Here is a 27,944-nt window from a genome sequence, read left to right as displayed (position 1 = left end):
TTTCACAGCTTCTGGAGAACTTATCGAGATTTTCCGACATACGTTTGGTATACAGTGCTGATGATTACCCCTGATGAGTGTCAGTCGAAATATTCGGGTCTATTTCAATACCTCTACAACAAAAACATTATTTGAAGAGACTCTTTGGGGTACAGAACTTAAATATACATTTTAATAATATATTCATAGTCAAATATATTAAAACCCGAAGCTTTTCGAGCTGACACTTTTCAAGAGCAATCGTCAGCAAATGGAGAATTTCAAAAACATGCATCTGGCTGCATTGCATACACCCAATTATGACCCCATCGAAACAAACAACAGGAAATACACGCAAACCACGAGCGCAGCTAGTGGACAATTTTTAGATTCACTAAAAATTCCTTCTGCTGACACAAGCGCGGTCGGTGGATTTTAATATAAGTCGATTCCAGTGCAGACAGATGGAAATTAGTGCGGCCTCTACATAATATAGAAAATCTTTCATCGCGATAGTTTTTGGCGCAAGTTGCATTCTCAGCCAAATGCTTGCCGATGGCAGAGTTCATAGCCATGGCCTGATTACGTTCTAGTAATCGCAGATCAGTTACGGCTGTGTCTTCGCGTGATGTGCGTGATCTAATAACGCTCGGAACATTTTGTTTGATGCGTTCCTGCAAGCGCTGAGTTGTTCTTCCCACGTACGACAATCAATTGCTTTTCAAACCGGGAAGAGATGGGGCCCAGCCACGGTAAATGTATATATACATTATTCAAATCAATACTTACCAGATGCCACCGTTTTGAGATTGACGGATCGAAATTTTGACACAGCGACGTCCTTCATTGCTTCTAGCTTTTTATGCTATGTGTCTTCTGCTTCATTTAACGGGCATGCCTCTTTTTAATGCATTCTTTCCATCAAATTGGGTGTTTGATTGATATAGACTCATCCACTACCTCGTTTCGACTTATTCTTATTGTTTCACTATAGATAACTAACCTACGGTTAGATGCGCATCACGTGATTCACGGTCGAGTGATGCTACAGTCGCAGATTTGTTGTCGCTTCATAGCATGAAACGGGAGCGTAATTGCTAATCCCATAGATGACGACCTGAGCGCTCAAATTTCATAAAGTTGATCTTATTTGAAAGCTACAGTCGCGCTGATTCTGATATACATCAAAATCTGATCAGGGCAATGGAACCACCTCGAAATACCCCTCAAAGTCTGAAAATCGGAGTTGTTCGGAACAATCGCAACCACGCAAGGACCATTGTTATGGTCATTGTCAGTCAGTCAGTCAATCAATCAGGTTTATTAATATTTTCATCGTTTCACAAGACTGCGATACAATGAAAGGATAGGAAGGTGTCGAAACAACTTGGAGTAGCCATTGTAGCGGTCGCTACAACGACTTGTTGCAAGACACGCTAGTATAGTGCTTGATTGGAGTCGACGCTTCAGCTAGAGTTCCCGTTGTACGCACTAGTTGACTGACTAATGACCGCTCTGAGTACTCTTGCAATCCTGATCACACGCGCAGATCAAAGGAGCTTTCTTTTATAGCACAGAACAGCCAAATAGTAGTAATAGTGGTCAGAAACTTGTAGATTTACCAGGATCAAATCATACTGCAATATATTAACGAATATAGAAAGAACAAAGTTGGATGTATCTGTATACGACTCAGTGACTTAAGCGCGAGCACGCCCGCTACGGCGCTACACTGGCGATCTCTCAAAGCACGTGCTTCGCATACTACTTTATCGATATAAGATTAACCCTAGAAAATTTGAAAATTTTCTGTTCCCATCATGATCAATCAATCATTTTATTTGTCACACCAGTGAAAATCCGGTACGGACCAGGATGACGACGAGGGGCCGCAAGACCTTAGTACACAGTCGCCACCTGTAGGAGTATACACATTTCAATCCAATCAATGGCACATAACAAATGACAATAAATATACAAAACTACAAAAAAAGCAGAGAAAAAAATTTCAACAAGGATACACAAGCTATAAATATTACAGTTTCGTGACTGCAGTGCAGAAATGAGTCAATAGAGTAGCTTGTACGGTACTTTCCAACAACAGGACAGTAATTGCAAAATCGGCATTTAATCAATTATACTTATCTAATATATATTTTCGATAACGTTTTTTAAATAGATGATCGGGCAAATCTCTGAGGGCTTCTGGTAGAGAGTTCCAGGTAGCGGCACCAATATAATAGAAACTTTTTTGGGAGGACGATTTATATACAAGCGGAAGTAACAAACCATTTGATGAGGCAGAAAGAGTGAATAAAATAGTATTTACGGCGAGCACAACTATAATAAATAAACGAAGAATCGGTCACCGTAAATACTATTTTATTCAAATCCAAATTTTTCGGCGGCAATAACTCCGCTTCCACTGGTTGGAATTGAACCAAATTTGGTGAGCATCGTTTCTATAGACACCCCAACACTTTCATGGGGTGAACAGAAAATTTTTAAATTTTTTATTATTTATTTTTATATAATAAATAGAAACTTTCTTCTCCTGTAGCAAAGCGGTTACTAGCTGGAATTGAACCAAATTTTGTGAGCATCGTTTCTATAGACACCCCAACACTTTCATGGGGTGAACAGAAAATTTTTAAATTTTTTATTATTTATTTTTATATAATAAATAGAAACTTTCTTCTCCTGTAGCAATGCGGCTACTGGCTGGAATTGAACCAAATTTTGTGTGTAGGCTTAAATTAGGTAACCTAACAATTTTATCAAGTAGCCAGTACGATTTGAGAAAAAAGTCATTTTTGAAGAGCCCTACTGCTCATTACTACGTCAGAAGTATTAGCTTCGCTCATGATTGCGTAAGAAGTATCCACTAGGGATGGTGTGAACCTCTAAAAGGTTCGGGTTCGTGTGAACGCGAACCTTTTTGAAAGGTTCTGTGCGAACACGAACGTGAACCTCGTGACGTCATATGGCTAATTCCAACCTAGCGATACCCAGCGACGACTCGGGCAACATTACGTCATAATGCGGAAATACATATCGACGTTTTAAACGTCGCCAAATGTATCAACTGGGGCAATCAAATGATATAATAATCTTATAAAATCAATATCTTCCGTCGCTTTGCCAACAATTTTGACGAGGACTTACCAGGGAATATAAGGGAAGCAAGGGACGAAGTTTATTTTTGTCCTTGATGTTCATGCGGCATATACACCGACTCATGATATACATACACACGACCTGCGTATATGCGTACCGTGAGTACATGATGTGCATATGCCGCAAGGAAGATGCAGATATAGCCTTGTAGCAGTTTTGGGATGACTCGAGTCATGACTTGACTCAAGTCAGACTCGAGTCACCTTTTTCGTATGACAGGTCGGAAAATCTATTCGGCGTCTGAGTATTGCTACATTGATATTGAGCAGAGTGTGAAACGGGTTTCCATACTTGCTACCGATATTACCCCATTAACAAGTTATACAGCAGTAGCAAACCCCAATCGCACCGATTTGGTTTTAATGATCCAGTAAACATATGAAGTCAAGATTGACCCCATACGCCTGCTAGATTGATTAGTTGAATAAGCATCATTCGCTGACCATCACGTAGCATATTTCGATCGTGATGTTTTGTGATTGTGGGTCAAGCTCGCAGCAGAGAGTCAATAAATATTTACAAACGGAAAGTTGGATATTTCGAGCAAACTGTTGCAACAAACCAAGTAAAACTTTGGAGATTGTCAAGGTACATGCTCGTTTAGTGTTGATTTTTTTTATGCCTATAGCGCCATGTATAGAGTGGCCTGCAGTTGAAATGCAATAAATTTGAACCAACGAAGTTGTAATGAAGTGAAAATTGTAATATATGAAAAAGGTTCACAGTGCAGAACCTACCAAGGTTCTGTTGTGAACGTGAACCTCTAAATTTCCGAGGTTCACACACAGAACGCGAACGTGAACCTCACGTTCACACCATCCCTAGTATCCACACATTGTCTGTAAATAGACATTCGACGTACATTGTAATGTTATTGTAAGAACACCTGCCGTGCGATATATCAGATTATCGCAACACTCCAGACGCCACTACCTCGCAGCAGGATAATAATCACCATTCTGCCTAGTTGCAAATGGTAACTTATATATTGATGTTTGGTTAATGGTTATGCTTATAGCGAAACGCAATTTGTCTATTGGTGTTTGGCGAGCAGGAGGCCTATGCCGTACGTACCAAGGATGGTGTGAACGTGAGGTTCAAGTTCGCGTTCTGTGTGTGTTGAACCTTAGAAATTTAGAGGTTCACGTTCACAAACGAACCTTTGTAGGTTCTGAGCTGTAAACCTTTTTCACATATTACAGTTTTCACTTCATTATAACAGCTTTGGTTGAAATTTACTGCATTTTAACTGCTGGCCACTCAATGCATGGCGCTGGCAGCATAAAAAAATCAACACTCAACGAGCATGCTCCTTGAAAATCTCAAAAATTTTGCTCGAAATAACCAGCATTCCGTTTCTGAATATTTAGTGACTCTCTGCTGTGAGCTTGACCAGCATTGACACAACATCAATAGCGAGATGCACTACATGTAGCCTGATAATTATGCTTATTCGACCAAACAAAGGAATTGATATCGTTGTCTAATGTGAAAAACTAGCAGGTGTACGTGGTCAATCTTGACTTCATATGTTTATTGTGTTATAAAAACAAAATCCATGAGATTGGGGTGTTGACTACTGCGGTATAATTTGTTAATGGGGTAATATCGGTAGCAAGTATATAATCCCGTTTTACATTCTGCTCAATATTAACGTCACAATACTCAGACGCCGAATACATTGTCGGGCTGGCCTTGACCGTTAAGCTTATATTCCCTTGCAAGTCCTCGTTGAAATTGTTGGCAAAGCGACGGAAGATATTGATTTTATGCGATTATTATACCATTTGATTGCCCCAGTTGAAACATTTGCCGACGTTTAAAACGTCAATTTGTACTTTAGCATATTATGTTGCCAGAGTCATCGCTATAGGTATCGTGTACGTACATTAATATCGGATTTAACTTCACTAAAATGTAGGGTTGGAATTAGAAATACAACGTCACGTGACGTCATGAGGCTCACGTTTGTGTTCACACAGAACCTTTCAAAAAGGTTCACATTCACACGAACCTGAATCTTTCAGAGGTTCGCACCATCCCTAGTACGTACGTACACCGAGCAAAGAGTTGAAATTTTGTACTCGCCAAATAAAACATTACAATTTCCACAACGAAGCATTAAAAATCAACAGCTGCTGATGTATATCATAACCAAACCTTTCTTTGCCGTTTCTCGTAACGGCAGCGTGCAGTATCTGTATTAAGTAGAAGGCAGAATTTTATGGTCACTTTATCTTATTCTCATGACTTTATACCTTAAACGGATAAGGACCAAAACACCAATGCGTCCCGCACTCCGAACGTTGGTCTTGGGCCGCAATAAGGTGGTCAATTTTCAAGTTGAAGACTGAATTATTGTCAATAATATTAGTAATTGCATTATATTACTATTCCTTTTTAAGCCTCTCTAAGCCCCCGATAGTCAGATTTACCAGTGGAGCTGAGGGCACGTAATTCATTATTATATCATTTGGTAGGTTGTTGTAATTACTTTATTGCATGTTATTAATTCGTGACCTCCGGTCTGCTATATATAGCATCAAAAGATATTGCAGTCACCCAAACGTAGATAACGAAAAGAAAAACTTTCGTGAGATGCACGCACAAATAATTGCCCTGTATTTATTCCTCTGTGGGTGGCATTTGTATTGTGGGCTCAGATTTTAAGGGTAGGATTATTAGTCACACACACCCAGCGCGGCTATTGACAGTGGACACATGCTCAAAGTTTTGGCTAAGGTCTTTCTTAAGTAATACACTTCATAGAGTTGTATGTTGGCCGAAACTGCATATGTCTTTTGGTATGCCGTGGCTCGGTAATGACCGGCACCGAAATGCTTATTCCATGTAAATTATGCATACTTTTTTCATGAGGATGAGAGGTATGCATTTCAAAATCAAGCTATCAATAGACATTTAAATCGCGAAGCCCGAAAAAAATGTTCAATATAATCAGGTATCACGAAACTACTCGCTATAATCTATTTTGGTTTTACCAAATACTTTTGAGTCCCCTTCGAACCCTATTGGGGAGTTTGGGTGCAGCAGTTACGGACCTGGCAAGAATGCAAAACGTTGGAAGCGATAAATCGTCCCTCATTACGTTGGGCAATGGGTACATTATGACGCAACAAGCAAATAGCGCATAATTTATTGAGGAAGTTGTTGTTATCTCATTTGGCCTTTTCGACGCAATCCTTATATTGTCTTCAATATATCTTGTAAGATTAGTTCTAAGAAGCAAAATAAATGTAATCGTGATTACTTTTCCAATGTAATCGCGTGATTCAGAAGTAATCGTAATCGCAATCGATTACATTCATGAAGTAATCACCCCATGTCTGCATAGAGTAGACACAAACCTCAGCCAAACTTCACTGACCACGAAAACAATCCAGTATTTAAATCAATTGTATTATCATACTCAATAACAAGCTTCTGTAACAGGAACACTTCACGAAATCTGGATTAAAACCATAGTTTTAGAAAATCCACAAATAAAATTTGGCACTGAGGCAGCGGATAAGTTTCACGATTGCACTATCGATAGAATAGCTATATAACGCAATTTAATAAAGTGCTTCGGTAAATAAATTCGTATTGTCAGATAAGTTAATTATTTTGAAAGGCAATCAAAATTCGAGAGAGACAACGAATCACAGGGTCGTTCAAAAATATCTTTTTTTTGTCAAATTTTACTGGCTTATTGATAAAATGGTTAGGTTGGCTAAAAACGCTGCTCATCATATTTGAGAGACTTTCCCACTGTGAATAACATTTGTTTTTTATATCCAAACTTTTCTACTCCAATAGCTGTAGAGCTACTTGGAGGTAAAAAACTTTAATATACAATTGAATAGTATATTCAATCCAACAGCTGTGTTGAAATGGAGACAAATTTGTTACACATCTTTTTTGCCAACCTAACCATTTTATCAATTAACTAGTATAATTTCATAAAGAAAATGTAATTTTTGAACATCCGTAGCACCCATACACACTACATTTAACGTATACCACGCTATAAAAAGTGAAATTGGCTTCCCAAACATTTCAAAAGGAATCGGTAAGGCAGGCAATATCAATAAAACAGGTAAGGTCGATCAATAGCACTTGGAATGAATAGAAATACAAACAAAAATAACACAATGTTGGCAGAAATCATGGTCAAGTGCTTCGTATCCGACACACAGTAAAAGGTGACAGTACCGCATAACGCACCAAACCAGTAGACAATGATGTGATTGACAATGCTTGACATGTCATAAAGGCATTCTCTCTCCAACGCATAGGCGAGGAGAGGGTTGGCGAACGATCCGGTGACATCGATAACTGAAAGAGGGAACAATTATTATTGGAGAGAAAAAAACATCAAACAGTCAAACTTGTGCGAATTACTAGATTTTCAAAATGCATAACTAAAACTACAACTATCACGATTCACTTATGAAAACTCGCAATTACAACTACTCACTTTTCAAAACTCGCAATTGAAACTACTCACTTTTCAAAACTCGCAACTAGAAATACAACTAGCACCAGAACTATTCACTTTTCAAAGCTTGCAACCAGAACTACTTACTTTTCAAGACTCACAACCGGCACTACTCACTTTTGAAAACTCGAAACTAGAAGTACTCCAAAAAAACAGTAGTTAGTTTGTACAGGTATGAACAGAGTCACTCACAAATGAACAGTGTTGCCGTTGAAATCAAACTGAAGATGGCAGATGACAGTAGGTAGTTTTGGGCAGAATTTCCAAAATGCAGTTCTTTCAGCTTTTCAGCCACAAAAAGGAAAAGGAATGTAACGAAGCATTCAACAATGAAGCCCTGAAAGTAGGAATGAGAATGAATGAGGTTTCAGACGTACAGCTTGGACGCAACCCACCTGAACGGGACCCGTTTGTAAAACAATGATGCAGTCTTTCAAGATTCCGGTTTTTGTGCTGTGATACGTCGTCAAGTAGCTGTCCCATGCTAAGTGGAGCCACTTCACAGCAGCATAGAGACCGATATACTGTGAAGCAAAATCGCGGAAACAGCTTCAAAATTCAAATTACATAATGCGGTAGAAGACTTTTATCACTCGATTGATCAAAGTGATTGTTTGTCCAAAAAGTAAAACTGTAAATTTCTACTCAATTACAAGTACAGGTAGAGATTTTTGAGCGTACACAAAGCTACATCTAGTCAGAATAGAAAATGTACATGTATATCTAAATATATACTAGTGCGCTGCTGGTGTAAGTTGACTCAGCTCCTATCATTTTCTTACATATTGAAAATGACTCGACTCGAGTCCAGTTGTGTATTGACTCGACCAAGTCATGTAACTCCAGGCATTTGATATGACTTCCAGGTTAAAGTCATATATTTTATAGTCTTTCTCGGGTGTAGATCTTTTAGCACTTTGAGAAACATGCTAAGGTGAGGTGATTGAATATATTATGAATACCAGGCATTCGAAATCATCAAAGAGTTTCAGAAAAGTGAATTGAACCCGACTTCAACTCGATGATGAACACTATGACTCGGACTCGGCCCGTTGCTACGAGACTTGGGCTGGGGGAGGGGGGGTCAATTGAAAATGACTTGACACAAGTTAAAACTTTATGTGAGATTGACTTGGAACCTTACGATCATGATCAAAATTCAAATAACTCACCAAACCCAGCAACGAGGGGAGCGAGCTTTTTAGACACAAGATAATTTTCGATTTTTTTAGAATTTCCTGTCTCAGTGTCTGAGTTTGTCTTTGTCTTGTGTCTGCCCTCCGTTGTCGCAGATTAGATTCGTATCCAACCGAGACCAATGGATCCGACTCAACGTCTTGGATGTATTCAGAGTGATTGTCTGGAAGCGAAGTCAAGATTTTTAGGGTGAAAAACAGGTTTGTAATGACTCAAAATATGACTTGACACGAGTCGCAATTTTTCGTTCAATAGATTTGACTCTAGTCATTTTCTTTATCATTGGAAAATGAATCGAGTCGACTTGAATCAATCTGTGTATTGACTTGATTTACGACAGTCTTTTATCTGCTTGAATAAACTTGTCAAGAGTAGAGGTGGTCAAAGTAGTGGGTTTAACAAGACTTTAACTGGAAACTGGTCAGTCAAAACAATGACTTGGACTCGACTCTAGTCATAATACCATGACTCGGATACGACCCTCTGCTTGCTGACTTGAACTCGGATTTGACTCGGTGGTGAAGTAAAAATGACTCGACTTGACTCGAGTCAAAACTATAAAAGTGAGATTGACTTGTGACTCGGAGCCTTGTGACTTGGTTACAACCCTGATATTCACACTCAAGTTCAAATAGAAGCAGCGATTGGCAAGCAAGCGATATCCTAGTTTTGCCAAACAAACTGAAAACTGTCAAGTAGAAGTAACCGTAATCAAAAATCAAAATTGCTTTATGAAATATTGCAGGTAGGCAAACTGTACTTGAGTACTTTGACATGTAGAAGTGCTTCATTAATCATTACTGACCGTCTCCAGTTAAGAGCAAGGAAAATATGTATTTCATTCACCCGAGCAGAGTAGTTAAAAATGAGTTATTGCAGTCTGACTTTGACTTTGACTAGAGTCAAAACTAAAAATAGTAAGATTAACTGGTGACTTGGAAGCTTGTGACTTGGTTACAACCCCGGCAGCAGCAAATCTTACTTGTAGAAACTTCTTCCCAGTTTTGTGCAAATATCGTCAACGGGTTTGGAGCGACCCCGGTCAGAATGTAGCGATAGACAAGAGTTAACAGTATCGTTGACAGATAATATTCAAGGATCATCCTTTCTCCAATGAGTAAACACTTCTCATATGTCCCCACCACAAGCATAAAAGTAGATATGGAAGCATGAAGGATGTCGGATGCGTATAGAATGAAAGTCCTTTGATTCTCGCCTGAATATAAAATCAGATGTCATGATTGGATATCTGAAGTTGTTCCTACGTTTGTTAGATCACAAACAGACAGTACGGACTACTGGATTTTCGAAATTCGTAACTGGAACTAAAACTAAATACCCAAACTAGCTGAGTCAAACCCAAATGAATAGATTCCATTTGAAAGCAACTGATTAATGTTTGAATCGTATCGTCGGTACGACAAAATTACTGAAAAATCAGAGAATCACCAGAATACAGGATAAGCTATTGACTCTGGTGGGGCAATGGCTAAGTCATCACACAACAGAACACCGGGATCACAATTCGCACAACGGAATTTTATAAAATGTGCAACCAAAACTAGAATTCCTAAAAAAAAAAACGTACGGTAGTTTTTATTTACCATAAAACAAGATTGGTAGTTTGTACCAGTCTGAGATAGTAAGTTCAGAATAAATAGACCAACCAAATGTGACGCGTCGCACGATATGAGTAAAGAATTTCCTCAAGAGCATTCCGACGATACAGGCCAGAAATATGGACACAGAAGTAACTATCCATATCTCGGTGGCTTCTTCCATCTCGAGCGGAACAACAATAAAGTCTACTTCAGAACAGATCTTAGAAATAAAAAATTTCTTGTCTTAAAATTGGAATGAAATCGACTCGATTATCGATATTGCAGCATTTGTTGCCTTGACATAAGCTCTGGAATCCCAACGTGGTTCAAATTGAATTGAAGCCATTCCATAACATCTCTATAAATCCCTGAAGCCCTAAATCCCAGCAGCAAAACCCTACTAAGCACACTGCAGTGTGCAGTCTGTTACTGTGGGCATGTCATGTGAATCTTAGGGGGTTCAATAATTTAGGAGCCATACTTGTATTCGCTAGATGGCGTATGCTTGACGACACTTCCTGGTCTGGTCTAAGGGGATATTCTGGATATAGCTGTGATAGGGTACAGTTTGTCAATAGTAATTGGCCCACCGGACGTTCCCCCACTGTATCTATCGATCTTGTTGGGACAATATCTTATTCGTGCTACTATCTTGTCTTATTATATTTGGATATAAGGAAATTCGATCAATTGGAACTTCAAGCAATATACTGTTTCTACCGTACTTCAAGATCGCGTATATTTACATCGGGAAACTTATTTACATCGGGAAACTTTGCGGCGCTGTAAGTTGAAGGGAAGACAGCTTACACAGAATCATATAGGCAGTTCAGCGACCGCAACACAGTCTGAGTCTGCACTGACTGATGATTGCTATAGCCTGGGATTTGACTGACCTATTTCACTTGTCATTTTCATGTTTCATGGTCTAGCACAGGGTTGGCCAACCTTTGGCCAACAATTGCGCGTGCCACTGGATGTTGCTTACCTTTTTCTAGTCGTCCGATAGGAGCGTACCGAATTAGGTCACTTTGAAAACAAGACTTACGGTAAAATTGATACAATTATGTCATGAAAACTCTGTGTGCAACTGTGCAGTATGCAACCGTGCATTCATGGCCTGGTCGCGCGAATTTTTTTCAAAGATAATGAATAAATTCGATCAATAAATATATCACTGGCATATATTGGGGGTCGCCTCTGTATACAACTGGGCTCATTTGGCAAGGACAGAATCATTCGGAGTTTACACATAGCAATATCAAGGTTTCGGTGAACATGCCTCTATCATTTTGTGCAAATGTTTCTTCGCCGACGATCTCGCTGCGAAGTCGCATGTTGGACGACAACTTATCTCCTAATTTCGAATATAGTTAGACTCAATTCTGTAAATTACGCGTATTTACAATTTTCAGGAGGCTCCAATACTAAATGCAAGAAATGAGTAACAATAAATCATGCAAAGTGCTAAAAAAAATTTCAAGTCGAATAATTCCGCTGCGAAACATTCTACTTTATGGTCATGTCATCAAATTTTGGTTGGCCTTGCAATTTTACGTGATGTTATAACTAATTTCGAGAATTACCTCATGGACCACACAAAACCTTCTCGCGGTCGCGGGCCACATCTGGCCCCCGGGCCATGGGTTGGCCAGCCCTGTTCTGGGACAAGAGCGGTTCGATCGAAAGACTACCCCTTTTTATCGCAATTGTCGGGTGTTTTGTATGGGCGAAATAAATATCATATTGAACTGATTACCAGTAGTATACTATAGTGAGCACATGAGCAGTGAACTCATCGTCGATACCGGAAATAGCTTGCTCGTTTAAGTTGGCACCGTTTATGGACACTATTTAGTAAACATCCTGTGGTTCATTGTGATATACGGAAGCGAATCTTCAAAGACCAGCAAGTTTACTTCCAATCCAAATGCCGAAGCTACCGGTAATACGGTAAGTAGGCCTACTTGATAGACTGATAGGGCTCCAAAGGGGCCTGGCTGCCCATCCAATAAGTCGCTGCTGAAGAGATTTGGTCCTAAACATAGAAGATATGCGGAAACTAGAAATCGCCAAGTTTATGTATCAGTTTCACTGCGGTCGTTGCCCCGAATATTTCAATGACTTCTTTACCTCTGAATCAAAAGCGCACAAGTACAACACACGCGCGTCCACGTCGTCCAAATATCATATGATCGACCGAAAAGATCATCGCTCCATCAAATATGCCGGACCTGATGTGTGGAACAGTATCCCGCCGACCATCAGACAGTCGACGAGCATGTCCACATTCAAGTCGAAATACAAGCAATTACTACTAAATAAATACAGTCCATCCTCAAGATTACCGGACCACGACTGACCTATCGATCTCGCTTCCCATGACATGCCGCCCTGTTTCTTGTCGCATTCTTTTTCTGTACTATCTTCTTTACTTTCATTCAGTGTGCATGCCTCCTCTTTACATCGCCTAGGCCAAGGTGGGTGTCAGATTCCATAGACTACTCCTTGTCGCTTCGACATCTTCCTGTCTTTTCATTGTATCGCATTTTTTGTGGTGTATTGAACTGATAAAATTGCTAATAAACCAATGATGATGATGATGATGATGACACTATAGAAATTAAACATGGAACGGCAACGACCGATTTTGCAGCTTCGTTCCGCTTCGCCGAGGCTGGAGTGGAGAATTGTTTTGCGTTTCAAGCGACTGTAGGATTTCTGGCAATCCAAAAGCAATCTTCCCGAGCGCAGAAATTATTGAATCTGGTCTTGATCGAAAGCTACGGTTGCACCGATTCCGAAAATATAAATTAAAATAATGACCAGGCACTGATCCACCTAGAATCCGTCCTCCGAGTCTGAAATATCGGCATTGTTCGAACAATCGGAGAGTCGCGACGGGTCATTGTTATGGTCATTGTGTTGCGGTTACCCGATTGTTCTGAACATTGCCGATATTTCATACTTTCATTACTTTCGCCATTTCTGTTTATTTACCTGTGACCTTAATTTGAGCTCTTTAATCCTACCGGTGCACTATCTTATGATTTTATTCTCATCTTCGTAATATAGTATTAAGAACTCCAAAAATTTAAAAGATTCCCAACTACTCCTTGTGGTCGTAAGCATTACCGGTATTTGCTACAGAAAAGGAGCGGCTATCATGCACTTCTCACACCTTCACTCCCCCTAATGACGTGAGGTGCTGAGTAGAGTTGCTTTGGACTGAGTCATGTTCTTTTTATATTATTACTACCCTCTGCTTTCTCTTTATATTATTATATATATTTTTCATATACCGGTACTCAACTTTCCTTATTTAACATCATTACTAGCATAACATATTATACGTAAAATTTTCGCTACATAATAGCAAACTAAATCTCACAACCCACTCACTTCCGTGGGAGGGGTCAATCCCCGCCTATGCCGGCCGACGGGGAAGAGATCTAGCCGTAAAACATTGGGCCCAATGAAAGAAAGCACGCACAAGGGATGGGAAGAACTAGTAGAAAGGGCGGCCTCGTCAAAAGGATCAACATCGAAAAGAACTGTGACTCTAGGCCGAGGTGGATTTTAGATTAAAAGGATCGCACTGCGTGTCCTTCGACATCCTCCTATCTGTTCATGGCATCGCATTTTGTCAAATCTCATTGTACATTGTGTGTGACTTGTTCAGAAGAAAAATATAACTCAACGATTATTCTTACCTTACCAAATTACGTTTTAATGTAATTGAATGCAATAATTCCAAAGGTATCCACTGCAGAAATTATCGTACTGCGCCTTACAATGCATTTGAACAAAATAGTCATATTTTATTCAGATGTGTTATAATGTTCTGTACTCCTAATCCTAATCTAATCCCTTTGCCTTACAAAGCGCAATATATTTTCTGGTTTTGCTTTTGGCAGCGCAACAATCCGACCTTTGCTACGTTGACAGTCCGTCCGATTCAAGAAGACCGATCGGATCAAAGAGCAGAGATCGAAAAGTGCTGACGCATCTCCTGAACTCTCTGCCTGCAGTGCCGCGTCATATTAAAATAAACGTGTATTGCAAACAAGGCTTTTACAGAAAGCAAATCTCGGCCTATCGAGACGTGACGTCACTCTGCCGCCTGAGACACGGGTACGCGGCCTTTTCCACCTTCGTGACGTCACCGCTCCCACCGAATAGCCGCGGCCAACTTTTCGATCTTCTCAACGAACTCGGTTTTCGAACTTCTTCGAATTTTTCGTCTCGAACGCTCGGATTCGGTTCGTTGGCATTGTGACGTCGCATGGACCTCTTGTGCCTCCATTTGGCCGGCATCACGTGACAAGGGCTCGACGGAACGGAGCTGGACTGCTGCAGACCTGTCGTGACGTCACGATGTTCAAACCGACCGAGTTTCGCGACCGAGCCCCAGGACTGCGTGACCTCACACCGGCCCCGTTCGCAAGTGACGGTGATGACGTCATCCTCCTCCCCGGCGTGCCTGCCCCTCTTCCTGGGGCTGACCGGGGGAGTTCCCCGTGGGGAGTGAAGGTGAGTGGAGCGCAACCGGTTCGTGATGACGCGCGTCGGAGATCGATCTGAAGAAGAAGGTTGAAGAAAAAGAAGAAAGAGACAAGAGGAGGAAATATGAACCGACCTTGTCTGGTTGTAGTGAGGTCGAGCGGGACTTGTTGTTCGGGAACCGAGATCTCGACGCCTGCAATAAGCAACGGACTTATGAGTCGTGAGAAAAAGCTAGAGTTCAAACACAGATTTTTGGTGTGGTGATTATATTCTTTACATAACCTGTATAATCTGGTTTTTAACTGACATGACGTTGTTTCTAATGGTGAAAGCATTTCGTACAAAAAATCTCAAGATTTGTTTGAAATGTGCTGAATAATACAGCGATCTCTAGAATCGCGTCGCGAGATGGAAGAAATCGTCTGGCGGGCTGAATGTTTGATGCCACAGGTGTAGAGCAATGGTTTTCAGCCATTTTGTCTTCGCGGACCCCCTTTGGAACGCCTTAGCCCACGTTAACCCCCCCCCCCCCCCAGTTTAAGTTCAAATTTAGCTCTCAATTATCGTTGAACTGTCATCTGTCTTGCGCAAATAGTAACTGTTGTTTGATTGGTTTTCAACCTTTTACCCTTTAGACCTAACCTTGTGTCAAGGGAAATAGTTCGTAACACCCTATCACTTCCGGTGTGACGTCATTGTAGCACTAATACGAACTCACAACTTGCGATTCCTCGTGTGCACCGTATTTTCTCTGTAAAAACTGGTATTTATTGTTCGAAAATAAGGCTCGAAACGAGAGGTAAGGCACAGACGGGCCAAGCCAAGCCTCACCATTGATAACGCAATTCGTCGTAAGTTGCTTAGAATTTATTAGAACTGATATTAATCGAATGTGATTGTCACACTGATTCGGAAAATCTAAATACTCATCGCCTTCTGAATTCTCAAAGTATTTGGCGGTTACTGACGTTGTTGTAAAGCGAACGTCAAGTGGTCGTGCGATACGCAAGCCGAAGAGGTTCCAACCGACTTGATTACTTGATTGTTTTTCATTGAGTTGATTACCTTTGCGCGTTACCTACGGTGTACGTTGGTTTGTGCTTTGTAAGCAGTTCGTTTTTTGATCGCTGTTTATGACGGTTACCTTTATCGAACGACGCGCCGAATTGACACGTTCCGAAGACTATTGCGGGCTGAGACGGCATCGTATTTAAACTCTCACGGTGTGAGGTGTTGGAGGAATTTCTCGTCTTGACTTCGATTTATCTGTTTGCAAGTCGCTGATCTTTTTTGGGAATCTTGTTAATAAAATTCTACATCTTTAAATACGACGTCTACAAAAGTCTGAAGATCTTGCAAGTGATAAAAACGTCATTTTGTGGACGACAACAAGCTATGTTTTCGTTGTCTTAGCGTACCATTTTCGCCTCGACAGCATCATTGCCGAAAGAAGAAACGCAGCGAGTGCGGCTATCGTCACAATGAAATGATCAGCTGTCCGCCTGAGTTGAAGACCGAGGAGACGGCAAAGAACCTCATCGCAGCAGCAAGTGAAAGTCAGAGGAGCATATTGGGCAAGGATGAACAGAAGTTTGAAAGAGCCTCTACGAAAGATTTTGGGGAATGCCTTATTGCGGTACTGACGGACATTGAAGCGGCTCTTAATCAGCGTCCCCTAGCTTACCACGGCTCTAATCCTTTGGATCCGACACCAATCACGCCGAGTCAATTAACTATCGGACGGAATCCACGAGAATTGCCTTTGATTCGTGGAAGCGGTAACGTGTCTGTTGGCAAGCGTTTCCGCTATCTACAAAGCTTACTTCAATCGTTTTGGAAGAGGTGGAGCAATGAATATTTGCCTAAATTGCAGCAAAGGGGCAAGTGGAAGCAAGCAGAATCTCCAATCAAGATTGGTGACGTCGTTTTGGTCACTGAAGAAAACACGTCACGACCAAAATGGCCTCTTGGTCGTGTCACCGATGTCTTTTCTGGTAAAGACGGATTGGGCCGAACTGCGCAGGTGAAAACGCAGAAGGCAATCATTTGTCGCCCTGTGCAAAGACTTCATGTTCTGGGATCGATGGATTTGAGTCCAGATGTAGAGAATGATTCCGTGGCCGAAGAGATCAACAATGTATGTTAACCGGGAGCCGGTTCTGACTAACTCCGAAGTAAGGGGCAAGTCATTGCCCTCCCTCGTAGCAAGCGGACTTGGTGATTTATTTTTCGTCAGCGGCTACCCGACCAGCAGTCAAAAACAGGTCAAATTTGTCTGTACTTTACCAAAGTTTAGTGTGGTCCGCATTCGCCACAGTTCGGACATATCTGAATATGCTGTCAATAAGTAGTTGCGCGTTAAAAGCACATTTTTTTAGTCACAGGCACCTTTTTCATAGGGGGGGAATTTTAGCTGAAATATCGGCCAAGGGGGGCACGAGACGAAAAAGGTTGGGAACTGATATATCTCAACTTTCGTTTGCTGTATTATGTTGTGTTCCGCAATTATGGCTCATTATAATTGAACACTACTCGACCGTGACAGACGTCGCGCTTCGCTCGTAGTCGCCAGGCTTCACGCTTACGCGAGAGCTTAACGTTGTTTGCTGCATATCTTTATCCTTTCAGATCATAGTGTTATTGGGGCTATTACCTATTAGCTTGCAATAAAACTGTAGTCACACTCCTACTGTGTATTGCGTGGGATTTATTAGGAACCACTGTTCTAAGCAATATTCAACAGGGTTAGGTTGAATCGAGTCACCTTTTTCGTATGACTCGGCGTTTTAGAAATGCGGATTTACTCGTGACTCGGGGCAAAATTTACGATTCTAGTTAAGTCATCGGTGTCGATAAAAAATTGCTCTACTTTACAAATGACTTGTAAGAGCGACAGATCTCATTGATACAATGATTTGGCGTTTTACTTGACCTCCGTTGTTTAATCTCAAATAGGCCAACATTGACCGCTTACAGCGTGCGTAGTGAAGTAATATAATAACAAGGTTTCGCTATCTCTGTTCTATAGACTGGCTAGCTAGGTGATCACTTTAACCAATATTCTCTATCTTGACGGATACCTCTGGCCTATTAATTTCGAAAAAAAATTTGCGCCAAAAATTTTAATGATTGATGTAAGGTTGCTGAAAATGCCGAAATTGTGCTAACAATTTCTCCATCACGCCAGATTTTTTCCGTTTTTTTCTCATTTGAATAAATTACTAAAATTTCTGCTTTCATTAGTGAAGTAAGCGTACAACAGCAACAGATCAAATACTGTCATCGAAATCATGTATCACGAAGCCTGGGTTGTCGTACTGCAGAATGAGTGAGTTTTCGGTTAACTTGAATCCAGTGAGTCACCATCTTCGTTCAATCAGAAGCTCTTTTCGACCCATAGATTTATGCCAAATTTAGTGCCATGCTATCTTTACAGTCGGGCAACGCATTTTGTGACAGCACACTGCTCTGTCGTAAAACGTTACGAAATCGCAAGATGTGTCGGTGAATATAATGACAACTCCCGCGGGTGGAATCTTTAAAAAATATGTTCAGTAACCGCGACTGAGAGGCCATTTTACGCGTTTCTTACGACAATGTAACTCATTATTGCGGTGCAAGATGATCCCTGAACTACTTTGTGCTTTACAAAAACCAAATCGCATAAGTAATAAGGACATCTAGAATAGTGTTCGGGCAGACGTCGAAGCAGTTGTAAAACATGGCCACTTCAGTAAGTACTGCAAGTAGAAAGTACAAAGGGTACTCTCACTCTAAGAAGGGAAGCAGCAGCTCTTTCCTCGACACACTGGCGACAAGAAACGGAGTCTCGCTCGTTAATCGCGACGTTACTCACCTCGTTCACGAAACGCCCTTTCATCTCGATAAGATGAGGTCGGGTTTTCAGAGACGATTCTGCGGCGTCTCGTGGCGAAGAAATCCCGCAGTTTGCTCGAGCGAGACCCGAGCAACCCCGGTTCAGGGCTCACAGGTAAAGGAACGTCAAGGTAGGGCCGTGGCGGTGCAACACGCCGCTGAAAATCCAGCTCTTCGGAGGAAGGTTTTCGCAATTCGATCATTGTTTGAGCTTGCGTCGATACAGCGCGTTTGTCGTGCGGAACGTGATGCCCGATAGGTGAGGTGAGTGGTTCGGGATATCCTGAATTTCGGTCGGGTTTAAACGGAACAGGATTCTTTAACCGAATGAACTCACCGCGTGCTACGTATTGTTGGTTGTAGGCGATGATTTCGTCCGTGGCGAAACTGAAGCTGCGGATCGGACACGGGAATCCGTGGCCGCGAGTGGGCGTGCCAGGCAGCGAACCTGAAACAGGCGCACGATTCGAATCAACCTCCTCCACAGCTGGCGAGGAACGGACACGACACATGGTGGCGCTCTACCTTCTTTGTTTAGTGCAACGGAATGCCCTGACCTGAATAAGAGGTCGGCGACAGGAATCGTTCGCGCGCCACTTCTCGGAACGCGGATCTGTGACGCGGCGTCGAAGCGCTCTGTGACGTGGCGTGACGCGGTTCCGAGCGACGCGAAAACTTCAACTCGATCATAGGACACGATTGCTGCGCTTGTGACGTCATCAAACGATCTGGGTCCTGCTTGATATGAACGGGAGTCCGGTGACGTGCCGGCGATGACGTTGGCGTGACGTGGTCGTAGGGCCCTGGAAAGAGGTTCGAGATCGGATTCGGTTCGAAACGAACTCAAACTTTTCCGAACCTGATTCTGTTTTCGCGTCGAGCAGAATCTCGAGAACGTTCCGGTTGAATTGATACGTGTAACGTCTGCCTTTGCACTTGTACAGGATGCGTTTGTCGTAATAATACCTGACAATGGGATGTTTACTGTTTAGCTTGCTTACTGTATTGTAGAGGCAGGGGAAACGACTGCGTTTGCTACAAATGCGTCGCTGGCTGATTTGGATGGGTTTGCAGTCGCTTAATCTTGTGTTGGCGGTAGATTTGGATCACCGGCACGTTGTTACGAGATTGGGCTTATATATGACACAGGGAATGCCGTGACAGTCTGGTCTGGATGATTTTTATCGAAATTGATTTTGTGCTGGATGACAATAGGGTCAGGAAGAAATTGTCCGACTATTCGGGTAATTTGAAGCATAAAAGGCGAGCTCGATCGTCGTACGCTGTCGACTGACCTCAAAGCACGACTGAGTTTCTCGTAGTTCATCGCCGGCTTTCTCTTACGAACCCCCCACAGTCGGGCCACTTCGTTCGGGTCCTGGAAATAGTAACTTGTATTTTTTGGGTTGCCGCATTGAAATGTGGAGCGATTAGAGACCAGAGGTGCTCAGTCTAGTCTTCTTCGCAGGAAAGACTACACCTGCTTCCTTCGAAATTGGTGTTTCTAGGAAGTGACTTTCACTTCGCAGTTTGCTGTTAATTTCAAGCACGGTCATATAATATTTGCTCTTTCCTCAACTGAAAATATCTAACAATTCCCTAACCATACGTATATTTGATAAGGCATTCACCACGTTACACTTCAACTTCGACTTTTCATTATGATTTACTTGGATATCTCTTTTCCCTTGTACTCGATTAACCTTATTTGTACCTGAGTATTTACGACGTTACTTTTAATATAGTATCAACGCTATGCCCTTGTATTTCTACTTGAGTACCGACGCTGACTATACTTTGACTGTTCGATACCCACTTTGATGACGAATTCTCCGTACTCGCCGTCCCAGCTGATAATATCATAGTGCTTCTTGTCACGCAGCAGCTCCAGAATGAAATGCCACAACTGGATCTGTTTTGTTCCTCCCAAGAGGTCGTGCAAAGGAAGGACCGTTTCGTCTGTAACATATCAATACCAACTGGCTAACTAACTATAGTTACTTGATGTTCAACTGGTTTTTGTAGTTCTAGTTCAGGGGGCGGCCAACCCGTGGCCTACAAGAAGGGTTGGATAACGGTTGGTTACTTTCGAAATTAGTTACATTATCAAAAAAGGATTGCCCTGATTGTGACCTTGCAAGGCCAACTAAAAAATTGATTAGTCTGTCCGCGTCTCCGCGTCTCCGATTAGTCAGTCCCGACGCATTGACATATCCATGGGCCAGTCGCATCATTGGTACATCTTCGTGCATGTTTTCAAACGCAAAATCAAGACCGTTTTATTCACACGAGCGTTCGAACTACAGTAGTGATCATTCACCCCTACAACTATGCACTTCGTCTTTTATACATATCCTTTACTTTAATTTTTTATTGCCTTTTATGTACAGCGCCCTAGTGCAGGAGTAATGATATATTGTTATATTCGGCGCTCTATAAATTATTATATTATTATTATTATTACATCACAATAAAGTAGAATGTTTTGCGGTAGATTTATCTAAAGTCAACATTTGTTTTCACGCGTCGCGAAAAATAATATGTTGTCACTCGATCACTACGAAGTCTTTTGCGCATTTTTAACTGTTTTAGTTCTAGTCAGTGGTTCTAATACTTTTTAGACCGCGACCCAAATCTGACTTTTAGTGGTATCTCGCGACCCAAGCAACACACACCAAAATGAATGCATTTGAGTGCCGACCAATTATATCAATAACGAATGGTTTGGCCACCCAACGACGGTCAATTATCGCCACCGAACTTTTTGGCACCGCACTTTGCCCAGCCGTATGTTGGCCCAACGCCATATATTCATGTGTCCAAGCGTGGACGGGTTTTGGCCTCATAAACCGGCAACCGCTCGTTTTACAACTCTACACTAAAGCGTCCCAGGTCTCCGACGGTGTTTTCCAGAGAAACCAATGTTGAAAAAAATCTTATCATGAAATCAAACCAATTCGTTTAATACAAAGGTCGGCACATTTTCATGATCAAGTCATGTTGTGGTGGCGACTTCTCCGCGTGTCTCGCTTATTGGCCGTGGTACCAAACTCAGTGACCTCTGATATGCTCAAACCAACTACAGTAAATCGCGCGGAAAGCGAAGATATTTTTGTTGTTGCAATGACCTCAAATAATATTACATACATATTAAAAGACCGCTCTGGTACCGTCGCGACCCAAAATTATACCCTTCGCGACCTATATTTGGGTCGCGACCCATACTTTAAGAACCACTAGAATCTAGTTGCTAGTTTTGAAAAGTGTGTTGGGTATAATTTTAGTTCTACTTATAGTTGTGAGTTTTGAAAAGCAAGTACAGTTCTAGCAGACCAACTATAGTGGCGCATTTTGAACATCCCGTAATTTGTCCAAGTCTGTATCGCGGCCATTCTGATGACTTCCCGTTTTGTGACGCAATGCCACGGATTATGAGGCAATAGCAAAAGCGTGATTTCCGCAATATATGTCAATTAACGCCTTCTAATCTTTTTCATACAACCGCTCGCATTGCAACTCACTGCTATCGGTAGAGGGTTAACGCCTTGTCTAAATCAGAGCAGAGCAGGTGGTCCGATTTCGTTGCTGGCTGACTAAGCGGTCAACCGCAGTTGTGGCTCATGCATTTTCGAGACATCGCGGTTACGTCATCACAACAAACGCTGCTGATTGCAAATTGAGCTAAAAACTAGGTTAGCAGCAATCGACATATAATAACAAATGTCGGCCCGGTGTAAATGACAACAGCAGTCGAAAGACACCTTGATTACCATAAATTAAACAATAACGCTGTGATGATTACTCAAGACACTTGCCGTCTAGGCGCTGATTAATTCGATCTGTGGATTCCGCTCCTATCTCAGTTGCTTGAAAGTGCATGTCTTATATCCTTGTAGCTGCTTGTAATCTAGTTTTAGTTATTAAAAGCCTAGACAGCTATCAAGCTGATTCGATATTCTTCTCTTAAAAGGTCACCGGGAATACTAAATACTAGCAACAATAAGTACTTCGAAATGAAGTCTCACCGTCTGGGCTCCATCGCTCCTTCGATTCCGCAGGAAAAGTCAAGATTTCCGTCATCTAGTCCAGGCCTATGATTAAACTTTACTGAAAATTAAAAAGCTATTGCTGGCGACGTTACGTAATAGGATCGAAACCTGCATGGCTGTCACTCTAAAGCCGCTTTGACGAGGGTACTTTATCGATAAAATTACGGTTGCAGCCTGTGTAAACAAACGGCTATTCCGGTGGTTATTAACCTTTACTAACATGGCGGGTTGGCGGAACCCTTACGCTAATCTGCAAGCCTTCGGCTAACCCCAAATAAACGCAAAAACAATAAACTTCCATTGCATCACAAATCTAATTCATTAGTGCAAAATAATGTTGCACAATATGAACTCGCTAACTAAGATCTTAGGAGTGGGCCTTCTATATTGCAGCAAGCGACATATCAATAGCGCCAAAAGTATTCCCCTCGAAGCATTTCGACAAATTTCTTCCTATATTTCGGATCTGTTGACCCACATTTATTGATGTTCACTCCTGATGAGAGTCAGTCGAAAAGCTTCAAGTGGAATACATTTGGCAATAATTGTTTGTTGAGAAATGAGTTGTGCAATATGTGGAACCACAACGGTTAAAATATGATTTCCACACAAAACCAAAATACGCGAATTCAAATTTATTGCAATGTGACTTCGGTTACATGAATTGAGTGTGCATCTTGATCTCCAGCGAACCCCTGAGACTTTCTCAATGAACCCCTCCCTGGGTTCGGTTAAGAAACCTTGGTCTATTTGTACGGGGTAGTTCAATGCATTCATTACGATGCGCAATGGTTTCAGTAAACGGTCACCAACGCTCTAGAATTGCAAATCGAATCTGCAACTTCTCACTGCTATGGAGTGATTCATTGAAACGACCGCACGTAACTTCAGGTTTCTGCCAACACAGATTTTGAAGTTATAACATGTTACATGTTGAGTGTGGCGTTTCATCGGACCTATTGGAAAGCTCTGAAAGTACTTCGATCAACAATAAAACTGTATCGGATTGCAGCGGAACCATTTGCCATTTTAAGTAACTGAACGGAAAAACTTTTCTGTGGGTGTTTCGTTTCATTTGATTCACTTGAAATATCTCAAAGCACTCCGATTCAAAATAAAGCTGAGAATACAGAATTTCAGCGAAATCATTTCTTAGGAAATTTTACGCTGAGTGAAGCTTTTCATGTAACTGAGCTTTTGCGAGCTGATAAATTATGAAATCAAATGCACCTGACTTAATTCCGCCCTCAACACTCCCACCTCAGATGTACTCGATCATTTGGACCTTAAATATCATCAGATATGAAGTCTAACAAAGATTACTAACAAGTTGAAATGCTGACAACCATTTCTTCAATACTTTGTCACGTCACACGAAGTGCTACAATTTCGAATAAGCGCATTAGAGCACCTGCCTGAGATAGATCCGCGGCCGAGTTTTGTTTCTTTCTTTCTTCCCTCGCTTCAATGTCTAGGAGGAAGTGTGCGAGTGACATCACAAATGAACACCGGAAATCTGTGAATCATTATTGCGCATGCGTGCTGAATACAAAACGTGACTTGATCTTTTATCTGCGAGTAAAACTTTGTAGTCATTTGCAACCATCAGGTTGGGTAATTCTGAGTAATTTGGACACTTGCTTTGTTATATGTCGCATATTTCCAATCAAAACTGCATGACCCAATCATCGAATTTCCATCCTTTTCAGAATCATCGCCCCCTTATCAAGCTCGACACAAATTTTTGTCCCCCAATATTTACGGATCCGAAAAATAGGACATACATATACAGGAAATTTATTTGCCTAATTCTGATTAGGTTCAAGGTTCAAGTTTATTCATAAAATTTTCATCACTTGAAAACATCACGAGAATGCGATACAATGAAAGATAGGAAGATGCCCAAACGACTAGGAGTATAGTCTTTGAATTCAGACACCCTCCTGGTCCTAGGCGATGTAAAGAGGAGGCATGTAGCCTACACGTAAAGTTGTACACTGAATGAAAGTAAAAGATGATAATAAAGTGGCAAGCGATAAAATCAGGTGGCAAGTGACGGAAAGGCGAGAGCGATAAGTCAGGTCGTGGCCCGGTAAATGGTGAGGGCTGACTAGCTGGTGAATTGAGTGAGAAAGATCAGAGAATCGGTTTGCGCGGCTACTTTCCGTTGAGTTGACCGTATTTTAGTCAACTTCCGTGTGATATGCAGAATAAGCCGTCTCCACGTTTATTTTTTGACCGCGTTAAATATATATATATCTCACAAGAAGTTCTAACATTTTCGTCCCCCATCGCCCTCCAGTCGCCCCCTTTGGTATTTTCGCCCCATTATTTCTAAAAATCACCCACAATGGATATCGCCCTGGTTGGGGAACCACTGGACTAGAGCTACCCTCAGTCAATTTGTCGATACTTAAATCACCACACGATTACGATATATTGGAAAGATAGGAAGCCATAGAATCGTGTTGGAGCACTCTTCGAAATAAGACACCCTGCACCTACAACGCGTCAGAGGCAGTAAATCCAATAAATTAGATTACAATTAGAATGGCATCCACATAGTTTTCTTCCAAACTAGATTAGAATTACTGAATTTGCTAAAAACTTTTAAATTGAATTCCGAATTAAAAAGAAATACAACAGAAATCGGATCAGTGTTACCGGGATGTTACTCGAATTAGTCCATATACAACATTAAGTTGTCTAAGTCCCACCCGCAGGCGAAGTCGAGTAGGTACGTTTTTATAAATGGAGGACTAGTCCCTGCAATAAATTCAATGATGACAAAATATTCGAAGCTTTCTAACGGCAGACGCTTCGAGTCCGAGTCTTCGCCGTTCGTGTTCAAGGTTCATGCAGTCAGTCAAACAAACCGACAACCATATGTTGCGTCTCTGTGACCTAGCAGACGATATCATGTCGCTTTCTCGTGGCGAGTTTGCTCGTATTTTTAGAAGTCTTCGAATTGGTGACATGAAGCCATGAAACTGACCTTTCGATTCCGATCGCAATTTTCCACCCGAAACGCGACGTTCTGATGACGACAGAAATCGTGTTACTATGCGCGCGTGCGTAAGCCCTACTTCGAACTTTGTTCACGTGAAATTCCTGTCCAAAAACTACTTTTTACTGGACAAATTTCAAAATGTGTGAAAGCAGACACAACCTAAATCTGTATAGTAGGCCTGCAAGATGAAAACTTATAGTTGGATGCTCAGTACAGAGACTCAGTCGGATTTGGGAAAATTGAGTACTTGGCGGGCCGGATTGCTGAATCGATACATTATTCGCCCATTTATCCACATATACAAGAGAGAGAGAGAGAGAGAGTCTTTATTTTCATCGAACCAAAATACATAACAAACGGCAGTGATGGTGGTACAGAAAATATGCGTGCACAGTATTCGGTATTAGATAGGAATGATCGATAAGACCGTGAAGGTCATCTAGTCTGATCACACCAGCATCAAACAGGTACACTTGACTCAGAACAGTCTGGCTGTAAAAAAATGTTTAGTTACGAAAGGAAAATAGAAAAAAAATTAAACAATGGTAGCAAATGATCAATGAAGCAATGTCTGGGCGAGGTAGGGCAACAGTGTTAGTTTAACGACAAGAGGTGATCAAGTAGGGCTTTTTTGAATCTATTATAAGGCAATTCACGGATATGTGATGGTAATGCATTCCAGATGATAGGTCCCGAGTAGTCGATAGATCTCTTAGTTAGGTTGCTATTGGGTTGGGGTAAGTAGACGTTTCCTTTAGACGAAGATCTCGTGTAATGGGAATGGACATGTTTAGCAGGTATGAAAAAGTCATCAAACACAGGAGGGAGACTATTGGAAAAATATTTGTGAACAACTTTTGATACTTCGAAGCGATATAGTTCATCAACTCGCAAAATTCGATGCTTACGGTAGTAAGGCGATAAATTGGTACGTAAAGGTACAGATGAGATCAGCCGTATCGCACGGTTTTGCAGGGTTCGAATTCTGCACAAAAATGTTGTACATGCATTTCCCCATACTACGATTCCATATTGCAGATGCGAGTGGAAAAGAGAGAAGTAGATGGTTCGTAGTACTGATCTGGAAACCAAAGATTGGAGACGGGTCATTATTCCCACACACCGAGCTAGTTTTGATATTGTGCATTCAATATGCTGCTTCCAAGACAATTTGGAATCAATGGTGACGCCGAGATATTTTGCTGAGTCACATATTGAGATTTGTTTATGATTGATGTTCACAGTGAAATTATGACTGGCATTATTTAAAACGAGCATCTCGGTCTTATCTGCATTCAAACTTAGTTTGTTTGCTTGCAGCCATCTCGACACTTTTGGGAGTTCCCTATTCACAGATGCATGCAAATCATCGACAGTGTTGGAGGTTATGAAGAGGTGAGTATCATCAGCAAATAGCGTTGTGCGGAATAAAGATGCATTAACAATGTCGTTAATATAAATGAGGAAAAAAGTCGGTCCAAGGACTGAGCCTTGTGGCACTCCACAAGTTATATCTCTGGTAGTCGTTCTTAATGTCCCCAGTTTAACAAATTGTTTGCGGTTTGCCAGGTAGCTTTCAAGTAGAGTTGCTGCAATACCCCTGATTCCATAGTGTTCTAGCTTGTATCTTAAGATTCTGTGGTTAACTGTATCGAAAGCTTTGCGGAGATCGATAAAAATGCTGCAGCCACTTTCTTTTTGCTTGATGGTTTTGTAATAGTCCGTTACAATTGATAGTATTGCATGGTTGGTGTTGTGGTTGGATCTGAATCCATGCTGGGTCGGAGACAGTACTGCATTCAATTCAAAAAAGTTCTTAAGTCGGCAGTCAATCAGTTTCTCAAAAACCGTGGCAAGATTTGGCAAAACAGATATTGGAATAGATTGAAATAAATCGTATTTAATGAATGTATTTTAACGACAGCAATGTCACTTCAAAGCCAATTCTCGCCCCTGATGGCGAAGACAATGTGTATTTGAGAATAACATTGTCGTGCAGGCGCCGCCATGTCAGCTTCTATCTGATCAATCAACACACGGTGCAATCTCTA

At 41.4% G+C, this 27,944-nt stretch overlaps 2 protein-coding genes and 2 long non-coding RNA genes across 9 annotated transcripts; 2 read left to right on the top strand and 2 right to left on the bottom strand.

Moving 5' to 3' along the window:
- Positions 1–6,559: 6,559 nt before the first annotated feature.
- On the bottom strand, positions 6,560–13,059 carry LOC145451203 (uncharacterized). 2 transcript variants are annotated; one of them, XM_080329696.1, is made up of 7 exons: positions 11,441–13,059; positions 10,519–10,672; positions 9,834–10,067; positions 8,827–9,014; positions 8,050–8,178; positions 7,847–7,991; positions 6,560–7,491 (listed from the first exon to the last, which is right to left on the bottom strand). In XM_080329696.1, the coding sequence occupies exons 2-7, from the start codon at positions 10,631–10,633 to the stop codon at positions 7,241–7,243; spliced, it is 1,062 nt and encodes a 353-aa protein (XP_080185822.1). In that variant the 5' UTR covers positions 10,634–10,672; positions 11,441–13,059; the 3' UTR covers positions 6,560–7,240. The 2 variants fall into 2 exon arrangements, with proteins under 2 accessions (XP_080185822.1, XP_080185823.1); XM_080329697.1 differs by having other exon boundaries at positions 12,586–13,059.
- A 1,431-nt stretch (positions 13,060–14,490) lies between these two features.
- On the bottom strand, positions 14,491–24,632 carry LOC145451201 (uncharacterized). 5 transcript variants are annotated; one of them, XM_080329691.1, is made up of 9 exons: positions 22,860–24,615; positions 20,651–20,793; positions 20,130–20,212; positions 19,694–19,800; positions 19,392–19,637; positions 19,172–19,282; positions 18,815–19,117; positions 15,092–15,151; positions 14,491–15,032 (listed from the first exon to the last, which is right to left on the bottom strand). In XM_080329691.1, the coding sequence occupies exons 1-9, from the start codon at positions 22,912–22,914 to the stop codon at positions 14,548–14,550; spliced, it is 1,593 nt and encodes a 530-aa protein (XP_080185817.1). In that variant the 5' UTR covers positions 22,915–24,615; the 3' UTR covers positions 14,491–14,547. The 5 variants fall into 5 exon arrangements, with proteins under 5 accessions (XP_080185817.1, XP_080185818.1, XP_080185820.1 ...); XM_080329692.1 differs by lacking the exon at positions 20,130–20,212 and having other exon boundaries at positions 19,360–19,637; positions 22,860–24,632; XM_080329694.1 differs by lacking the exon at positions 20,130–20,212 and having other exon boundaries at positions 22,860–24,620.
- LOC145451205 (uncharacterized) lies at positions 20,790–22,341 on the top strand. Its single transcript, XR_013918718.1, has 2 exons — positions 20,790–21,425; positions 22,075–22,341. It is a non-coding gene; the product is annotated as an uncharacterized LOC145451205 (long non-coding RNA).
- A 1,563-nt stretch (positions 24,633–26,195) lies between the features above and the next one.
- On the top strand, positions 26,196–27,288 carry LOC145451204 (uncharacterized). The gene is made up of 2 exons (XR_013918717.1): positions 26,196–26,998; positions 27,169–27,288. It is a non-coding gene; the product is annotated as an uncharacterized LOC145451204 (long non-coding RNA).
- The last annotated feature ends 656 nt before the right edge of the window (positions 27,289–27,944 follow it).

The sequence above is a fragment of the Botryllus schlosseri genome, chromosome 11, assembly GCF_051294905.1.
Source record: "Botryllus schlosseri isolate E-star chromosome 11, Bs_hap1, whole genome shotgun sequence".
Lineage (NCBI taxonomy): Eukaryota > Metazoa > Chordata > Ascidiacea > Stolidobranchia > Styelidae > Botryllus > Botryllus schlosseri.
Note: the sequence above shows the minus strand (reverse complement) of the source record. Positions and strands in the feature narration are given on the sequence as shown.